This window comes from Athene noctua, chromosome 6, assembly GCF_965140245.1.
Source record: "Athene noctua chromosome 6, bAthNoc1.hap1.1, whole genome shotgun sequence".
NCBI lineage: Eukaryota > Metazoa > Chordata > Aves > Strigiformes > Strigidae > Athene > Athene noctua.
Window position 1 is genome coordinate 16162678 of NC_134042.1, and position 17871 is coordinate 16180548.

The window sequence follows — 17871 nt, forward strand, 5'->3', positions numbered from 1 at the left end:
TGCATGTGAATTCCCTTTACAGGTGAAAAAAAGGCCACCCCAAAAACCAAAAAGACAAAGTTCTGTATTGAAAGTGTGAAGATTTTGTTGACTGTAATGGTGGAAACAAATTTCTGTCAACTTTTTAGTTGGTATAATGGAGGTAGAAGCAGAAGTTACTGCTTTTGACCCAGAAGGCAGTATTTGTTTCAGGAGTGAAACTTTGCAGCATTATTTTGTTGGACTGGAATGTGCCTAGACTGGACAGCAAGGATGTTTTGATAAGGTCTTTCCAAGGTTGGGGTGTTCTAACACCAAGGACTCTGATAAGATGTGTGAGGTCAGTATGGTCCTAATGGTGGTGTTAATCTTAAAGTGACATCAAAATAAACAAACTGGCCCACTGGAATGAATATCTTGTGTAGTATTGTGGAATATATAGTCATAAATGCAGCTTTAAATTAATGTTTTAATTAGATGGTGTGAGCTGTGAATAGGTATGCATGAGGAATTGTTCTGGGAAGCGTTCCCCAAGTTGGTGTCTTCAACCCCCATTAGCTGTATTGCTATACCAGGTCAAAGTGAGAGGAATAAAAAATAGTGAGAATTTTTGATTTACAAGAATGCTTCTCCAACTTTTGAAATAAAGCCTGCTAATTTGGTCTCTGATTTCCTGCTGAAGCAAACTGAAGACATTTTTAATAACAATATCAGTATAAGTGGTCAAAGCAAAGCTGGCAAAAATAACAAGTCTGCAAGGTTGCCTTGTAGAAGTTTATACATGTGAGGCAGAGGTAGTTCTCTATTCTGTGGTAAGCAGAGAAGGCCGTATCTTAAATTTTGCCTGTCTGAGCTTGATGGGGATGGATGGACACTGATTTACTTGTGTTTAATAAGGCTTCACTGTCTTGAAGTGGTTGGCTTACAGTATTCAAATGGCTTCCAAAGCTAGAAAATATTTTTTAAGCCTTCTTGCTCAAATCTTGTTCATAAGGGAAGCATTGCAGCATCTAAATCTCTGTCCAGTACCCTGACAATACACAAAGTTCACTTTGGAGAAAGAGGGGAAAAAAACCCCACAACCCACTTTTATTTTTTTACTCACCTTGATTAAAGTTCCTCCCTCTGCCTTTTACCTTCACAATCCTCTCTGTGTTTTAGGCTATATTTTCGGAGCCAGGCCAAAGGTGAGACAGACCGTGAGCGGTTGCTATTGGCCTTCCAAGTCAGCAATGAAATAGCCAATGGAAGGTTTCCTGTTAATAAGGAATTAGCTCTGGAAATGGCGGCTCTGATGGCTCAGGTGAGTATGGCTATGGGCTGAAATCCTCCCTTTTGTCCTCCAGGAATGTCAGCTGTACACTGAATATCTTTGACTAAGTAGCTATCTTTTAATCAAAGGTGTTTTTTCTTACCAGACATACAGTCCAAGATGTACCACGACAAACACATTATACCAGCATACATATGTTGTTGGAACACCTTTGGCTGTAGGGAAATTTGCTATAGGAGTGCCTCTCCTTTCTTCTGAAGAAAAATATTAGAAAAAACAGGTTGGACTATCCCCAGAACAGCTCCAATCATCTTAGCCTTAGTAGAGATATGGAAATAGTATCACTACTAGAATTCCATTAACAGTAAAAACTTTCCCTGTTGCACTGCCAATAGCCTCTTAGTGAAGAAGAGCATCTTGTAGGATCCTCCATTAGACCTCCAAGCTTGCATTTATCATTTTACCACGTAAAACACACACTAGGGGTTGTGGGAATGGTACATAGAACAATAGTTTCTTGCTGACTGAAACTGATTATTGCATTTGTTAAAACAATGCAAACTGAGATGAAGAAGCTGGGAACATTGTCCAGACTATTTACAAATGTGCTGTTGTTTTAATTGGCCAATTCAAAATAAACCCCAAAAGCTTGGCAGTTATACAGAAGTGTCTCCCCACAATGAGTAGCTGGGCGAGATCTTGTTTTCTTACATCAGTAAAGAATTCCTTGAGCAGTTGTGTCCTCAGTAGTTGCTCTGTTGTATACATTTACTATGGTAAATGCTGTAGACACAATTCCCCAGCCTAATGGTATCTTTTTGCATGACTAATGAACACAGTAGTTACTGGTATGCAAATTCATGGAATGTTCTACTGCATTAAAGTTCCATAGTTCTGTTGCACTATAAACTATAATGTTGTCTTAGGTGGAATATGGGGATTTGGATCGACCAGGATCTTCAAGTCCTGGGGGAACATCACAGTCGAAAATGCAGCATCTTCTCCATCAGGTCTTAGATAAATTCTACCCCAAACGCTACAAGCAAAACATTACTCCTGAACAGCTCAGGTAAATTGTTGGTTCTTCTACACTTTGCACTGAAAACAAATTTTACTTGCAAAATTCCGTCTTTAAGAAGTTTCAAGGAGCCCTGTCAAGATAATTTAATGTAGAAACTTAAACAAATCATAAGTGTCAGGAAAAGAAAAGGTTCCTTTAAAAGAAAATAGCAGTTAACTAATATAAAAAGAGCCAAATCACCAACTAATTTTCCCACAGACAAAAAGTTGAAGCCTTTCACTTCGCAATTAGCCATCTCTTGTTATAAAAAAATCTAACCTAAGCCTAAAATGAATTTTTTTTTTTCTGAATTTTTCTCTTATCCTTCTCCCAAGTGTCAATTGGATCCAGATGCCTAACATTTGCAACAAGCCATAAAGCCAGCACATACGGGCTGCTTCGGGCCATGTAGTAATTCTGGTAGGACATATTTTGGCAGGGTTTTTTGATGTTCTGACTTGGAAATTCTCAAATACAATGCAGAGATCTCAAGTACTTGAGTACAGAATTCAGCTGCTGCCATGGATCTCAGCTCTAACTGTTTTAAAGGGAGAAAATGGTCATCTTCCAGACCCAAAGCTACTTAGGGATGCAGTGGTGGAACTAACACAATTTCCTCTTGTTGGAAGCACATTTCCATCTGCATGTAGCAAGATAGCTGCCAAACTATCCCTAGTGAGCCAGATCAAGAATGAGTTAATATATATTGCTACTCTGTATAGAGCAGACTACAGACAAGATGAAGGTGAGGGTATAATTGAATGTGAAGACAAGCTGGGCAGGATTTTACTGTAACAGCTGCCTGAATGTTTGTAGCTACAGTTTTTTAATATATACACCAGTGAGCAACCCATGTGTGACTGATATTCCTGAGCATTACAGTATAACTAGTAGTAAAATAATGGTGGAAGTAGAGAAAATGCTAAAATAAACTCAGGTTGTACAACTCACCCTGTCCACTGTGCTGTGTAGAACAACCCTTTTGGAATAAAAGGTACATTTATTAACTGTGTCAATTTTACCCACCTTTCTTTGGAAGACATTAGTAAATAATGCTGTCTTGTGTCTTGGATTCTGAAAGGCAACTGGCTGACAGGCTGGCAACAAAGTGGATGGTGCTGCAGGGGTGCTCACCACCAGAATGTGTTCGAATTTATTTGACGGTGGCCCGGAAATGGCCTCTCTTTGGAACCAAAATATTTGCTGCTAAGGTAACTGGAGCACACCTTTCTTCTGTTCCTGAGAGTGAACTGTCTGAGCAGAGATGTATCTATGTTCTCTGGTAACATGGGTTGAAAATGCTTCTACTTCAGAAGGGGAAAAAAAATTCAATACTCTGTTTTGAATGAACAGCTCTGGTATCACAAAGGTTTAGAAGGAAGGGAGAGAAATATGTTCTAAACGCTAGGGGTTGCTAGCGTTCAGTAAATAAATACTGAAGGTTCCCTGGCTGCATCAGTTGATCAAAATACAGAGTACTACCTCTCCTTACAAAGCTTGCCAATGTTTTCTCAGGCAGGAATTTCCCTGGTCATCAAGGCTACAATGATAGTTTAAAAAATACTATTTACATAGTGGAAAGCAGGTGGAAGGGAAGAGTCCCCTGTAAATCACACCTGGCAGCTGATGCTATCTAAAAGGAGAATGGGTATTTCAGTCCTGTTCTCTGCTTGATGCAGAGCTGGTTGCTTTCCTTGCCACATGAGAGAGGCAAGAACTGCTAATGCAGAAACAAAAACTGAAGCACATACTGGGTAAGCTGCCAGCCCATAGGCATCAGTAGGAGAGCAAAGAACAGCTGGAGGGAGTACTTCTCCCAGGAGCTTGTACTATCCCTCAGCTCATACCACACTGGAGCTCTGTACCTACTACACTTGTCCAAACTAATGTCTTAGCACATAGTGGCTGTCTGAGAAATCTTGTTTTGCCATTAAGCGTCTTCCCCAACCCAGCAGAAATTTCCTGTGTTGAAAGCTAGAAATGGGTCTTGTTCATGGTTACATGTCTCTTGTTTTGAAGTCAAAGCTGCTGTAGTTACAGAATAAGGTCTAAGGATGAAAGGGAGCTCTTCAGTAAATATACAAGAAGTTTTTGAAAAGACAATTATTTCCACTGTCAGGAATAAAAGCAGAAGAGGTTACTGGTATTTGAGGTTACTGACACTGAAGAATCAGAATATAGAATAGTTCCACACAGAGTTTAAGTAATGTTGATTTTTCTGATGATTAATATATTTTATAACTTCTAATAGTTAAACAGCAAAGCCTATGGCATTAGCCATGTAATGGCAGATTCCCAGGAAAGATTCATGTCATTAGCCATAACAACACATAACTCATCTTTAACAGATAATTGATGCACATGCATTGAAATATGTAAGAAAGAAGATTGCACTGATGTGCATTTACATTCGATGTAAATCTGAAAAGATTATATAACTGAAAAATTATTCCAGATTTTGAGAAAAGTCCTCTTAAAAATCAAAGCAGGTCAGACCAGTAAGCCTACAGGATTCTCTCTCATCTTCACTTTATCCTTAAAAACCAAGATTAATGTCAGAAACATCTTTGTGTGGTGGTCAAGAAATACCTAAATTAATTATTTTCTCTTTCTCTAGCCTGTTTTGCCTTCCTCATTGGAAGACTGTCCAGTCTGGATAGCTGTGAATGAAGATGGTATCAGCATACTGGATTATAACATTATGGTATGGTGAGGAACACTGTTTAAGAAAAATAACTTACCTCCCACAGAAAGACATTCCCCTGAGTCCACTAACAGTCACTAAAAGTTTGTCTTTAACTTCAAATGGATCCAGAAGTTAATTTGTAGAAGTCAGAGATGAGGGAAGTCAGTGCTATGTTTGAATGCTACATAAACAAAGGAAAATTACAGCTACAGTGTAAGGTAGGCTTTCATGTAAAAGCTAACTGCCTCTTTGATGGGCAGCGAACATGCTCATACATCTTGCAAAATCTCCTTGGTATCTGCTTTACTACCACCATCTGGGATATAACACATTTGGACTATTGCTCTGAAGCAGTGAGGCTTGAGCAAGACAGGAGTAAACTACAAATTCAGTTCTCACTTGAGCTTTCTCTGCCAGCTGTTACCTATAGAGCCAGTTACCTGTATTGCCTATTACTGCTGGAGATCTGGTGTTCTTGCAGTAAGTAGCAAGTGTATTAGTTTAAGGTGGCCGTTTTTTCTTTTACAGAACTATGACTGTTTCAAACTCTCTGTTGTCTGCAGCACTTGAAGGTCTCTTATTCATACTCCTCTGTGCTGACCTTTGGAGGCTGTCGAGATGACTTCATGATTGTAGTCAGTCAAATGAAAGAAAGGACTTCTGGAAAAAACAGCACTGAAAAACTCCTTTTCACAATGGCAATTCCAAAGGTAATTCCAAAATGAACAGTGAGTTTCTTTTGAGCTGGCAGTATCACAGCTGGGCATTTTGTACAAGCCCTGGGGACTGTACTTTTGGCTGCTGCACTAGCTATATACATTCAAAAAATCCCTTGTAAACTGGAACTTTTAATCAAGAGACTTACTCTTCCTAACTCTTAAAGACAGACCTTCATTTCAAAACCAAACAATTCCATGTGAGAGCCATTTGCAGAAGTTATGCAGTCAATAGGTTCTAAAAATCAAAGGGCACTCTTGCCTCTAATTGACTTACAGTTAATCATTTTCTTTTTTCCCTAGATTGTTGAAGCAACACTTCTTATTGCCAGCTATATTAACTACCGTTCAACACCTTCACTCCTGTCTTCCACGCAGCCCTCCCGAAGCAAAACACCTTCTAACAAGCTCTGGGAGACTGAAAGTCGGTGCTTTTTGCCTTCCATGCCCCGAAGCACCAAGGGGCCCACCCTGCTTTGAGGGCTCATTCCAAATGGCTTTGGATTTTGGTTTGGTTTTTTTTTTTTTGTTCGGGGTGGGGTTTTTTTGGTGGTGGGTTTTGGTGGCTTGGGTTGGCTTTTTTTTTTTTTTGACTGCTCTGTACTGAATTGGAGACTCCATGATTTTGCTGGTTACACACCTTACTTTAATGTGGGCTCTGATTCTTTTTCTGTAGTGGTAGACAAAGTTCCTTAGTGTGGGTAGAGGCAGCGTCCTTTCTCTTAAAAAAACCCTGTTGATTTTGGGGACTGTGCAGGAGATTCTTTTCCATGCCACACTCCATCCAAAATACCATGCCTCAGGTCATCTGCCTGCACAGTGCTCCAGTCACATCTGCCCTCTTCCCTTGCAGCCATCCTTCTTCCATCTCCTGATCATACTGCTTTGCTTACAAGCACATACGTTTTCTTCGATCCCTCCCAATTTCAGCTTTGCACCTGCCTTAGATCACTGCACACCCTGTGTCTGGAATCTCAGTTCAGCTCTTAAAACTCCTAGTGACCCCTTTTCCTCATCATAGCCCCTTTCAGTTATTATCATTATTTCCAATAGTCTTCTGTTTGCATCAATCCCTAACTTGCTCACTTCTTACCTAAATTAGACTACACCCTCTGCAAGGCAGATTTAAATGGTATATAGGCTTCTATCTGACTGCAATGGGCTGAACTCACAGTCCTATTAAAAGTAAAAACAGGTGGTAATGGATAGTGTGGCATGAATCCTGTACAAGGATGCATCCTGTTGAATACTGCCTGTATTAGGAGCTGCACATCACTGCATCATAAAGTAGATACACACTGAAAAGGCTATGACTGGAGTGTAAAGATTAACATGACATAGTCTGATCAGGTAGTTTAGACCTAACTTCAGCTCTGTGCTCTGGTGGTGACTAGCCATCATATTAAAGTTTTTACCACTGTTTAAATTCAATGGTGCCACTCCCAGAACAACTATTAGGATAGTATTTTTGCAGAGACTATAATAGTTGTTATGCAACTGCTTAACACAACTCAGAGGACAATTTATTTTTCCTTAGAGCTATAACAACTCCTCCCTGAAACTGATGCTAATATTGAAAGACAAAAACTTTCCAAGTCCTTGCTCCATATGTGAAAGAAAAGACACGGTTGAGAAGGAAGAGGAACTCAACTGACGAGAATAGTTCTGATGCAAGTCAAGGGTAATTTCAGACCCGAAATAGGGAGCACAGAATTAGAGTTCAGTGCTACTCAAGAATATTTTAAACTTTTAAATAAAGGTGGAAACCTAGTGTCTTTGCACGTTGAGGACTCAAAGCAGACTGGAACAGTGTCGGAGGATGCCCTAGCTCCTACAGGACTGATGCATTTCAGGAGTCGACGCTGTTCTTCGCAATTAGATGGACATTAGATCTCTGCTGCAGGGCTGAATGTGTCACGTGCTCCTCCATCTGACAAGCACTTTCAAAGACTCTTTTTTGTTAATCACTGTTGTAGATGTTTTGGGATGTGTTTGGAACTGCACATAATCTCAGACAAAGGAAGACAAGGCAAGCAAATTTTGTACTTTTTCTATCTTTCAGCAGCTGGAACAGATCTTCCCAAACCATCTCTTGTCATTCTGACTTGACAGAGGCTGATCCTTTCAAACTCCTGCTTCCTTCATGCTACTGTAGCAAGGAGGAGGTAGTCAGCAAATGCGTACTCAAGTATTGTTCTTCTGACTTTCCTAGAGAATGGTGGGTGGCTTTTTGTTGATCTGTTTCAGAGGGACTTGGTTATGATTGAGAAAGGCAATGGATTTTAAACAAATAAAAGAGAAATAGCAATTCTTGAAAAATCTAAATTTACCTGGCTTAAATTCAGCTATTTTGATAAGCATTCTGACAAAACAGGAAGAATAACTCCCCTTTCAAAAGTACCATGTGCAACTTCATAATAATTATGCATTCATGGGCAACTTTCCCAAATTAAAAGTGTGAATCCAAGCATTAGAAAGAATTCAGCAATAGCAAACCAGAGCTATTTGCAAATGAATAAACCAACCATACCCATGTTTTTACTCTAGTACCTGCCATCAACCTTGAACCATTCAACTCATGCACACAGAGGAGCTGATACTTCAAGAAGTTTTTGATTCACACGTAGAATGGGTGCAAAGCCACAAATTAAGAGAACAGCATGAGACAGGCAAAAATAATTCCAAACAATATCTTAGCAACATCTTTGTAACATTAAAAAAACAGAAATAAAAAAATACTCAAACCCATGGTGGGTTGTAGAAACAATATGGCAGATGTGAGCCAGGAAAAGATTGTATGAAGAGACACCTGATTTGCACATGCTGTAATGTATCCACTTGTTCTGAATTCAAGGACCATCCCTTGAAGATATGGAAAAGGGTAGAAGTTTTCTGAGCCAAGAACAATTATGAGAAGGTATTTAGTCTTTTTTCTTAATACTTTTAGTCACCTCTATATCCTGATAGAGTGGTCAGTAGTATGTATTTCCTCTCTTTCTTACACATGCGCACAGAGTGATCTTAGTGTAGCTGCAACTGAGAGAGCATCGTTCCTCCTCACTGTCACCTGTGCCTAACAATTCCTCCTGTATCTGAAGGTCCGTTTGGCAGCCTGCTTCTGGTATCCCACCAGTAACAAAGCTGCTTCAGAATAAGCTGAGCTGTCATCGGTGCTGGGAAGGCTCAAGGCATAAAAGTCTCCACAGTTCAGAGGCTGTACTTAACCTTACAGTGCTCACACTTGTGTCCTTAGAGACTTGTACCAGGGCAAACAGGAAGCAGAAATGTTGAATAAGTAAGAGCTGTCCTGAAGCTCATTATTTTCTGCCACAACTGCACTTTAAATTGAGAAGCATGGCATATAGAACTTCCTTTCTTGCTTATTTCTTAAAAATATTCACCAATACTTGAGTAGTTCAGGGACCACCCCACTCTGATGGATGCACATATACCTCCTATTTATACCTTACCCGACTTCAACCAACCAACCCTGTGTAGATACCTATTTTGTATGATTTTTTTGGTAGAGAAAACCATTTTTATTTTAATCAATGCTTTTGGCAATGACTATTGCTACAGCATAGAACGAGAAGACAAAAGCCTTTGTTTTCCTAACTGCTGTGTGTATGTAAAAGACTGGGAGATACTGTGAGATTTCTGTTTGTTCTTAATAAAATGCAGTTACAATGAATTAAACTGTATTATTCTCAGAATGAAAGAAACTCTTCTAAAGCCAAAATAGTCTTGATGTAAATAAAAATAGACAAAGACTGTGTTGGTATCCAGGCATGTACCTGGTGCAGACCTGCCCTAGTTGGGTTCCTTGTTTCTCTCTGCTGATCTTCTCTCAGCTTTAGTTGCAGTGTGCTCCCAGGGGCACAGGATGGTCACTCCTTCAGAAGATGGCTAAAGCAATCTTCCAGACTTCCTCCTGGGATGCAGCTATGTGGTCATTTCTTCAGTGCACATTCTCAGGACTTCATGCAATTTTTACAGCATAGTCCATGTTCCCAGCACACTCTTAAACTCAAGGCTCTGTCCATTTTGCTGAGATATAATTTATTTTCTGATGTGCTCTCCCCATGGTTCAGCAAATCTTGCTGCTCCTATAGTGCTCCTCAAGGGCCTTGACCATTTTTCCTCCCCATGAAGAAACAGCCTGCCTGAACCACACCCTGAGCCATACGCAACTCAAACATACCACATGGCTCTTAGTCAGAGGACCTCTGCTGTCGTCATGGGCACAGTCACACTCCCAGGGCCTGATGGCACTGTTAACAGCTGATTTCTGCCTCTGCCCCAACACCCACCCTTCTCCATTCTGCCTGCACTTGCAACCAAACAGAGTCTTCATCAGGGTGCTGCTTCACCAGCTTCAGAGACCTACCAACTTACATTACAGCACCACTGGAATTAAACATCTGGCCAACCCCAACATTTCATTTATGAAAAATAAAACTGTAAACAATTAAGTAACCTAGACCCAAAACCTTACCCAAAAGCCAGTGGCAACATCCCCAAGCTGCTGCCTTTCACTTGGACAACGAGAATACTTCCTGTGACATGAGCTAACCTGTTTTTCAAACTTCATGGTACTGTGAAAAAAAATCAACCACCTTATCTCTACCATATCACATGATGGTATGTTGCCACATGTTTTAATTACAGATTATGTAGATGAGCATAGTACAGCATTATATGCAAAGGAGCATAATCCCTAGGCTCCTGCCAACTCGACAGTTTAGCTCTTGTTTTGATATTTCATTTGTCTCAGTTATATTACTAAGGAGTCATGGAAAAAAAAGAGAAAGATTCCAGTAACAGGTTACCGTAACTTTCAGCTCACCAACAAAGAATTTCCCAATCCTAAGCGCACAGATCAATCAAGCTTTATTCACATAGTCATAATCATTATTTCCAACAATACACATTTCTCATATTCTCAGAGCAATTGATGTGGCCCTTTCAATGCCACATCTTCTCCATGTCCTGTGTCACCATGCCCCTGCCCCTTCAGCAATGGGTCCACATTTTCCCTGCCTTTGTTTTGCTACTTATGTACTTACAGAAGCCCTTCTTCTTGCCTTTGACATCCCTCAACAGATCCAGCTCCTAGTGGGCTTTGGCTTTCCTAACTGCATCCCAGACAGCGTTGTGGTACTCCCACCAGGTCACCTGTCCCTGCTTCCACCTCCTATATACTTCCTTTTTGAGTGTTTGAGTTTTGCCAGGAGCAAATTGTTCATCCACGCAGGCTTCCTGCTCGTTGGGGTGGACTGTTCTTGAGCTTAGAGGAGGTGATCCTTCACTATCAATCAGCTTTTTTGGATTGCTCTTCCCTCTAGGGCGCCATCCCATGGAACTCTTTCAAGCAGATCCCCAAAGAGGTCAAAGTCTGCTCTCCTATGTTTATTTTATTAAATATAATTGAATGCGACAGTGTATTTTAATTTTATGGTATTTTATTTCTGAAATTCTCCCGTGGATCAGGAAGTTACCATCCCAGCCCATACATGAGCTTTGGTATTTAGAGTGGTCTATGCTTTTTTCAAGCAGAGTTAAACAGAAACAAACAAAAAAATTACATATTTTTGGCAGTCCAGCCAAGGTTACATTAACAGTTTGTCATAATTTTCAGATCCACAAGGAAGTAAACATTTGATGCATGTTCTTGCCTCCCTTTGCCCTGTTTCCCCATAATTCACTTCTGGAGAGGCAAGTCTGAGTCTAAAAAGTTCTGCTCACCTGTCTTCATAGCAGAGGATTTCAAGGTTCACTTCTGTGCTTCAGTTGACATTTGCTGTAACAGCTCTGTGAACCTGCACGGGCCTTTAGCCCTAACATCACTGTACTGCTGCATCACTTCCCACTCATATAATTAAAAAAAGCCATGGGGCAGTTTTGCTTGCTTTTCCATGTGTCTCTCTGAGTCCTGCTGCACGTTTGCTGCCTTGATTTTTTTTTTTTACTATTTTATTCCACTTGACTGTGGAGCTGTCTTCCTCTGCTCCAGGATTTCTTGACAACTTTTGTACACTTCTATCAAGCAGTCCAGACGTGGCTTGGAGTTCTAGAATTTAAGTCAAACAACAGAGAATCAGGCTCTGAACTGACTGTAAAAGAGCTGGAAAGCTTTAAGTTCCCCCTGATGAGAGTGTCAGGCAGAGAAAGGAATGTGGAGACAGCTGACACAAAGCTGACTATCAGAAGTATGCATGTATAAGGAAAGCAACACCAAGATATGCATAGTTGATGAGCTTTCTCACGTTAAGTCAATGGAGAATAGATTTCCTTTTTACATGTTTGTTGAGAAATAATCCATCAGACTTCAGGAGGTGTTTGATGTAAGCTGGTGATACTGGAATGCAAAGCCATTCCCATAAGCCATACCTGCTCTGTGGAGAAAAATGCCAGTCCCTAAAGGTGTCAGGTCAAAAGATGCAGCACCATTCTGCAGTTAGCCTGAATCTCTCACCACATCAGAAATCCTCCCCTTTCTCAGCTCACAGTTCAGAGTGACAGCATGGAAGAACACCCACTCCTCCCAACCCACTAACCTTCCTCTTACGCTGTACTCCCTCTAGAGACCTACCAAACAGCTGGTTTCCATACACTAATCCACCATCCTAGAAGACCTCCACCCTGAAAAATATACCTTCAGGACAGGGAATTTAGACACCTGGCCCTTGGCCTCTGCTAGTATTGTCAACAAAAGGACAACGGAAGGTTAACCGAAACTATCAATTCATTTCACACAAAGAGCGAATGCTGGTCAAAGTATAACGATTTCCCACCACTTCTAACCTGGACCAGATTAAAATCAGCAAGGAGGTGAAAGTTTCCCTGTCCCCCAGTCCCTATGGTCTCATGACTTTTGAGCTCCCAAAACAGTGTTACTGTGTAAAGTCCATCCAACGCCTCTCCTTGCAAGCGTTGCTTAAGAGAACAACAGGTCAATTCAGCGCAGAAGTGCTCCTGGGCTCAGTGACACGGTAAACTGTATTTCTGAAGGCTGATATAACTTAAGAGGAACCCAAGGAAGGACACGCGATAAAGTTACTAATTACTGCTCCTTCAAAACTAAGTAACATACTAACTTGCATGTTAAAGTGAGAACTACTGATGGGTAATGAATTGCAAACTGAGACAGCTCTTTCTGTACCTCTTCTGCTGGGTGGTCAACTCTACCAATACTAAGGTATTTCCATGAAAATAAAACTGTCCAGAGTTGGGCTAGAAAAAAAAGCAAAACTACACAAATGCCAGGCAGCATCTTTGAAGCTGGCAAGGAGCATGTGTAACTAAACCCAGGTTCCTGATGGTAGGTCTCTGGAATTTATCAGTTGTTAATTTCCAAGCAAAGAAATCAATTTTTTCCTTTGACTATGTGTGAAATACTGAATTTGTATTATTGTTAGTAAATGTCTTTACAAATGTGGGACTGAGTTAGCAAGTATCAATGGAATAGTCTATTTATACCCATAAGTATGTATCTGAAGACTAACTGTATCCAGTCATAAACTGAATGCGGACTACAAAATGATAAGTCACCAGCAGCAGGTGAATTACAAAGGACAGAGAGGGCTATAAAGCTCAGCAGATTAAGGTGTGAGGGACTCCTATACGGCTTACCACCACTCAAGGGTCAGGGCATTGTTGTGTTAGGCGTGTACATGCAGAAAGAAAATCCACCCCAAAAATGGGATTCTCAACAGTCAGAACAAGTTAGCAAGAGACGAGACAGGGGAGACAGGGTAATGGTAAAGCAAACAAGTTATTATACATTAAGCAAATTGCTCACAGCTTGTACTGTGATCTTTGTCAACGGGTGAGACAGGGGAAGTCATTCTAATGCCAAGGAGGTTTTTATGAGCACTTTTGGCACACAGAGCTGAGAGAAAAATCAGCTGCAGCACAGTGCCGTAGTTATGACGGTAACACTGAGCGTAAGACTACACAGAAAGCTGTACGAGTCCTCAGTACCCTACGTGAGCCAAAGACATCTCATTCATGCAAATCCTGGTAGGGTTCAGATTTACACAGCTCCCTGTGCTTTGAATGGAGGGCAAATGAAAAAAACATTTGTGGTACAAAATTCTGTGAGACTTCTAATACCACTCACCCTGAAGGCCCAGTCAGGGCAAGGCACTGTAACCCGCTGCCTGTAGTGGGATGAAGATAGGCTTAGACAGCTGACACAGACCACAGATCTGGATTTCTCCACCATACAGTCAAACTCACCTGAAAGAGTGGCACAACCTCAGATACTCCCTGAGGATCTCCAGGGTCCTGGAGGAGGATGCACAGGTAGTAGATAACTTTTTGCTACAAGAGAAACAGACAAAATCATCAGAGTTTGAAAACGCTATCAAAGTGTCTGGAGTTATCAGAGAAAGAGGATCTGTTTCAACTTATCGGGCTAAAGGCCAATGACCCCAGGCCACACTCAACTCTACAAGTTTGTATCTATAGCTTTCCTTGCTTCACACAATAAAAAAATAATTTTACTCGTATTTTTTTCTATTAAATTTTTAACCTGAAATGCATGCATGCTGGGAGGGCAAGATCTGCTTTTCTACAGGAGCTTTGCAGAAAACCTCAGCAACAGGAAAAATCATCTCTTGTCTATCTTCTTATCTCCATCTTGACTACTTACGGAGTTTGGCATCAGGATTTGTAAGAACAGTTCAACAAAAAGAAGTAAAACCACTAACTCAGTGTCAGTGTCATTATCTAAAGGATGGGTTTGGCTTCTTGAGGTTATCGGTTTGGCTTGAGTTCTCCTTTAAAAGCAAGAGAACAGACAGGGGAATAAAGAGTGAAATTTGAAACAAAGCTCTTGATGTCAGTAAAGCTATGGATGTTGCTGCGTGTCATTGCTCCAGTAAATCACACTCGTGAAAATGAACTGGACGTGAGCATGCCCACAGATAGAGGAGACGAAAGACTGTGTATGATTACCATGTGGATGGCTTCATTGATAACCACATCCTTCACCTGACCCATCTCAATGAAGGTTGTGCTCTCTTTCCCCGAAGCGTAGGATGAAGTCACCTGGATGCCGAGTGAGCCGATGACCAGTAGTGATTCCTGGTCAACTTTCACAAAGTGCAGGTATATGATCAGGCCAATCAGCGTGATGAAGATAGCAGCAGAAAGCACCATGCTATTCTGTAATGCAATCAAGCAAAGACAGAGCTCTGGTCTTACAAGTAATTGAGTGCAGCTTTAGAGAAAGTAATGTTGCACAGTAAATTATAACAAAGCTACAGTCACAAGACAATTTTACTCAGGTGGAGTCCTTTTATTCACCTGGCTGGCTGATATATGTGTAATAGGATTTAAACCAGTCATCACAATATGGCCTGAAAGAACTGGGAGCCAAAACTGAAAACTGCAAGAAAATTCTATTCCTTTGTTGTAAATTTAGTGCAGAATGATCAAGCAAAACCGGCTAGTTACATCAATGACAGCGTATTACACAAATGTCTACAGAGATGATGTCACTAACAGAGATGTGTTGTGAAATGTTTACTAGAACTGAGGGTGGAGTTTCAGAGAGAAAGAAAATTTTTTTAGGGAAAAACACTGACCTAGTGATTTTCTTTTTACAAACTGCAAGTCTAAACTTGTTCAAACCTCATCTCTCTTTCTGCCTTAAACACTAATCTAAAGAACATTTGCTTTCTCCTGTGCTTTTTCTGAGGATGAACATATTCTGCATGCTGCAATCTTGGGACTGCTGTTACATAAAATAATATATAACTGATGAAACTGAAGTAATCTGAAGATGTGGTAATAAATCCTAAAGGTCCGCAACCTACAACCTATTTCTGGGACATGTTTTAGAGAGCTCCAGGCTGCGTACCCATGAATCAAAGTTATAACTGGTACTTCCTAAAGGACCAGAACTGCATGGCCCTACCACTCAGGCTGGGACTGTACCACCAGAAGAAGCCGTGGGCACATTCACACAGAAAGGATATGGGACTCCTCCTGAAGTCTGTCATCACGGAAAACAGTCATGAATAACAGACACTGAAATCCACAGAGACTTTCAGATCTGGTTTCCTGGCAGAAAGGAAAGATCACAGTTGCTTGCATACAAACTGCATGAGCACATGTAAAACCAAGGAGGCCAGTGGGTGGTAACCACTGGCTGGGGTGTATGCTTTCGTAACAAAACTCAAACACACCGTCCCTTCCAGCTAGAGGAATGTTAATGGTCTTTTCCTATCAGAAACCTGCCAACTGACTCATATCACAATCTCTGTCTTCACTCCTTGGGAAAAGATTATTAAAAAAAATAAAAGTGAAACAGTCACAGCATTGGTCATAGTGAGCAGCTTCTTCAGTCAAGCCACTGACTTCAATCTGGAGCTAGCTGGTCTGGGTCTACAAGCTGGACCTTCCCTGCACACATGGGTCACAGATCCAATAGCTAAACTCTTACTTTTAGATCTATCGGCAGCTTTTGAAATCTGTACTGCCAGGGTCTTACTGCCTCAGCTGTGAAACATGAGCATGTAGATGTCACTCTCGGTGTCCTGCGTCACTCAGGAAATTCCCTTTGGGGATTAACACTCATTCACCTTCTTAAATACATCCTTTATTCCAGATGCCTGCAACTCATCTCTCCAAGCAAACATCTGCTGTTTGGACTCAGCAGAACGCGCTAGGCATGGCTCAACACCCATACGTACATCCACCCTATCTGGCGGCGGCAGCCGAGAAGCCACCGAGAGCAGCCGGGCTGCAGCCTGGGGGCTGGCTGGCGCCGCGCTCCCTTCTTCACCACGTACTCATCCCGCGCTACCCCCTCGGCGTTCCCAGAGCGTGGAGGGGACCCTCCACACGCGGCGACCGCCTTTCCACCGGCTCTGGCCGCCCTCCTCGGCCCGCGTTGCCCGCGTCCTAGGAGCGGCTCGGCAAAGGCCGCGCGGCTCCCCCCGCCGCCACCGAGCCTCTCGGATGCCAACCGCAGCCCCCGAGAACCGCCGCGGTGTTTCGGCGGCGCACAGGCGCAGGGGGCAGGCGGCCGCGGGCCGGCGGTGGGTACCTGGGTGAGCGCGAAGAGCCCGTAGGCCGCCAGCCAGACCGCGGAGGTGACGGCGCTGAGCGAGCGGAGCTGCAGGCGCGGGCAGCGCACGGCCAGCTCCCGGCAGGAGGCGCTGTGCTGGCGGCGCCGCAGCGCGATGGCCGCCCCCGCCGCCGAGCGGTAGCGCCGCTCCGCCATGCCGCCCCGCCGGCACCGCGCGGCGCGGCCCGCCCGCCGCCACGGCGCCGCCCCCACGCACACTTCCGGCGCTGCGCTCGCCGCGGGACGGGGCGGGGGGAGGCCGTCGTCGTCCCGTCAGCCCCCCCCAGGCGCGCCGGCGCGGCGCGAAGCCTCCGCCGCGGCCCCGCTTCTGGTGGGGCGTTCCGCCGGCCCGGCCCGGCCCGGCGCGGCGGACAGTCGGCGGGTGCGCGCGGCCGCGCGGGAGGAGGAGCCTCAGCTGAGGTGAGCTCGGGGGGAGCCTGTCAGGCCGGGCTCGGCCCCGCCAAATGGCGGCTCCCGGGCAGCCGGGCTGCGGCCGGCCCCGCGCTGCCCCGAGGGTGGTGCCGCTGGAGCGCCTCGCTGGGTTAAACCTCGCCGGGCCTCTTTCCTTCACCCTGATCGACATCAGGAGCGTCCGCCGCTTGCAGGTGTCGATAGTTCGCTCCTTGCTTCCTCTTGGCTTTCCAACAGCAGTTGGAAGCGACGCAGGTTTTTGTGGTGGTGGTTGTGTGTCTCTTGCCATGACAAAGAGAGACCGGTTTTTTTTCCCCCGTTTGCCTTTATCAATTCCTACTACATAAATGTATCTTTTTGTCTGTAACATCCTTTACTACAAACTCTTGGGTTTTTTCAGTATTTTTTTTCCCCAGAATTTAAAGCAGTGTTTCCTGGTTCCTTGCCATCAAAGTACTAAATAAATTGGAGACTTGGCTTTGTGTACAGGGACTTAACGAGTGTCTGTATTGTGTTCTCTTTAATACTTTTCAGTCACAACTTCATATGACTTGCGTGGCAGCGACATAAAGCTACAGCTCTCTGATTTCCAACCCATCACCCTAACTCCTTTGCCGTGTTTACTTGTTCCCCCTCTCCCGCAGTCCTGGAGTGTGCCCGTTACTT

General features: G+C 43.1%; 2 protein-coding genes across 4 annotated transcripts in view; one reads left to right on the top strand and one right to left on the bottom strand.

The window, feature by feature from the left end:
• PLEKHH1 (pleckstrin homology, MyTH4 and FERM domain containing H1) overlaps window positions 1-6305 on the top strand; it is a 49953-nt gene extending 43648 nt beyond the window's left edge. Inside the window, exons 23-28 of one of the 3 annotated variants that reach the window (XM_074909741.1) lie at window positions 1141-1282; window positions 2179-2321; window positions 3394-3523; window positions 4930-5016; window positions 5562-5708; window positions 6018-6305. In XM_074909741.1, coding sequence (XP_074765842.1) covers window positions 1141-1282; window positions 2179-2321; window positions 3394-3523; window positions 4930-5016; window positions 5562-5708; window positions 6018-6194 — 826 coding nt within the window. In that variant the 3' untranslated portion in view covers window positions 6195-6305. Of the gene's footprint in view, window positions 1-1140; window positions 1283-2178; window positions 2322-3393; window positions 3524-4929; window positions 5022-5526; window positions 5709-6017 lie in introns of those variants that run through there. The other 2 variants (XM_074909743.1, XM_074909742.1) reach the window with 2 other exon arrangements.
• Window positions 6306-10566: 4261 nt separating this feature from the next.
• Window positions 10567-17871, bottom strand: PIGH (phosphatidylinositol glycan anchor biosynthesis class H). Its single transcript, XM_074909749.1, has 4 exons — window positions 16774-17871; window positions 14676-14885; window positions 13956-14039; window positions 10567-11784 (listed from the first exon to the last, which is right to left on the bottom strand). Exons 1-4 carry the CDS (start codon window positions 16948-16950, stop codon window positions 11683-11685), a joined length of 573 nt encoding a protein of 190 aa, XP_074765850.1. The 5' UTR covers window positions 16951-17871; the 3' UTR covers window positions 10567-11682.